At 39.7% G+C, this 2,131-nt stretch overlaps 1 protein-coding gene across 2 annotated transcripts in view; it reads left to right on the top strand.

Moving 5' to 3' along the window:
- Positions 1-267: 267 nt before the first annotated feature.
- LOC106521797 (voltage-dependent calcium channel subunit alpha-2/delta-4) overlaps positions 268-2,131 on the top strand; it is a gene marked incomplete at its 5' end in the record, with an annotated part of 9,399 nt that continues 7,535 nt past the window's right edge. For both annotated transcript variants that reach the window (XM_014014530.1, XM_014014529.1), the window contains 4 exon segments: positions 268-282; positions 717-761; positions 973-1,035; positions 1,650-1,720. In XM_014014530.1, the coding sequence (XP_013869984.1) occupies positions 268-282; positions 717-761; positions 973-1,035; positions 1,650-1,720 (194 nt within the window).

Below are 2,131 nucleotides of genomic sequence, written 5' to 3'. Positions count from 1 at the left end.
ATATTGTATCGTGACCCCTCTGTTATGATATGTATCGTATCGCCAAATTCTTGCCAATACACAACCCTAGCTCACTGACTTTAGTAAACATAAAAATGCCTATAAATCAGGTATTTTTATAGATATTGATTTAAAGTTTGGTGTGGTTGCTGAGAATCATCCCCAGCAAATACTCTAAGCACTTTTTTGAGATCTTTGTCTAAATGTTTGGCATGCAAGATATGCTAATTTCACCTCATGTATTTTTCTTTTCCTCTGTTTCCTCAGCCGAATGACACAGATGTAAGTATGCTCCCATTATTTCCTACAGCGTCAGTTTTTTTATTTAGTTTTTTCTGACAGTTTCAAAGTTGTCATCTCGAGCTCCCGCTGCGCTCTGTGAAATCAGCTTCACACCCCAGATGAATCAGATTACACACACTCAGGCTGTCGTAAACACGCAGACAGAAAACATGCTCAAACACGACGCTCACGAGACGATGGCAGGTCCGCGCTCCCGTCACGTCGCACACAAATTAATAAATTCGCACCACAGTAGACATTTTATTATTATTATTTTTATGTATCTCGTGGACAGCGACACATGCTCGAGCTCGACGCCTCCACAGGCAGAGCATGTTGGAAAGACGTCCTCGTGTACACAAACATGCCCTTCTTTTCTCACAGATTACACTCACACAAACCCCCAAACAATAATTCTCTCTTTGTTTTCTCAGTGCTCTGCTGTGGAAGGGTTATGTCCTCTTCGCTGTGACAGATTTGTGAGTACATCTGCAATACAGAGTCGTATTATTGAACTGCAAATCAAGCCCAGTGTCGTTGCACATTTGCTGTTTGGAACCACAAAAGCTGTCACTTTGAGCGCATGTGTGATGGATTAGTGAAATGATCTGTTTATTATCTTGTTATTACAGGTGGAAGACAAAAATCTTTGCTTTCGCAGCTAATTGGTTTCTCTGTCTCTGGTTTCAGGACATTGAGTGCTACGTGATTGACAATAATGGTTTCATCCTAATTTCTAAACAGCGGAGTGATGTAAGCTTGCACACACAAACTCTCACACACACACACACACACACTCATGGAGATGATCAAATTGAAGTGCTCTTCAAATTTTTGACTTGATTGTTTAAAAGCTTTTGAACCTCTCACTAGTCATTAAATCATAGGCGAGGATTCAAACTAAGGAGAGCTACTCCAAACAATTATACACTTAGAATTTTAAAATGCACATATATTTTAGTACATCTTAGTAAAGTGGACGTTTCCTGAGAGTTTCTTCTTTGTATTCTGTGAACTACATTGTCAGCCTCAGTAGATGTCCAGTCTGSAACAAAAGCAACTATTAATCTAAAAAAAACAAGAATAATAAAATTTAAATAGCTCATTTAAAAATAACTGTTGGTGGTCGGAGTGCTGCACGCAAAACAAGAAATAGTTTCAGTTAAAAGAAACGCAGTTAAATGATGCAAAGATGTCAACTCAAGCCAGTTTAAAATTAAATTAAATTGAGTGTTTTCTGCCCTTTTTATTTTTTATTTTTTTGTACAAGTTGTTTTCAGTTTGTTGGATGCTGACGTCGATCGTGTTCCACTCGTTAGGTAATCATCGCAGGTGTTTGCTCAGCTTCTGTCTCTGTTTCCTGACAGGCAGGGAGGTTCTTCGGCGAGACGGACGGGTCGGTGATGTCCACCCTCATCAGAATGGGCATGTTCAAGAGGTACGACCTGGTCCTGATAGCCAGACACGATAAAAGATGGGGGTGGGGGGGTGGGGTGGGTAGTAAATCCTGACAGGGCACGTTCAGCTGTCGCCGTACGTCATCGTTTGAAAATCGAGCTAATGAATGCAATTATTTCACCTCATGCTGTGCCACAAGCAGAGATCTCTTAATCAGCGATGCTTTAATGTTTGCTGTTCCAGTTTTAGCTTCTCCTGCACTTGAGCTGTTTTAATTTCATTTTTGCATCTCTATTTTTTTTTACATACATCCAATCTGTTTCGTTGAGCTTGGCAGGTCTGATTTAGGTTTTAAAGGGGCAATATCATGTGAAATCAACTTTTTTGAGTTTTATATCATGTTATAATGTTATACTCTCATAAAAAACATGCCCAAAGCCTTGCTCTGACT

The sequence above is a fragment of the Austrofundulus limnaeus genome, unplaced genomic scaffold (genome assembly GCF_001266775.1).
Source record: "Austrofundulus limnaeus strain Quisiro unplaced genomic scaffold, Austrofundulus_limnaeus-1.0 Scaffold115, whole genome shotgun sequence".
Lineage (NCBI taxonomy): Eukaryota > Metazoa > Chordata > Actinopteri > Cyprinodontiformes > Rivulidae > Austrofundulus > Austrofundulus limnaeus.
This window is presented reverse-complemented; position numbering and strand designations above follow the sequence as displayed.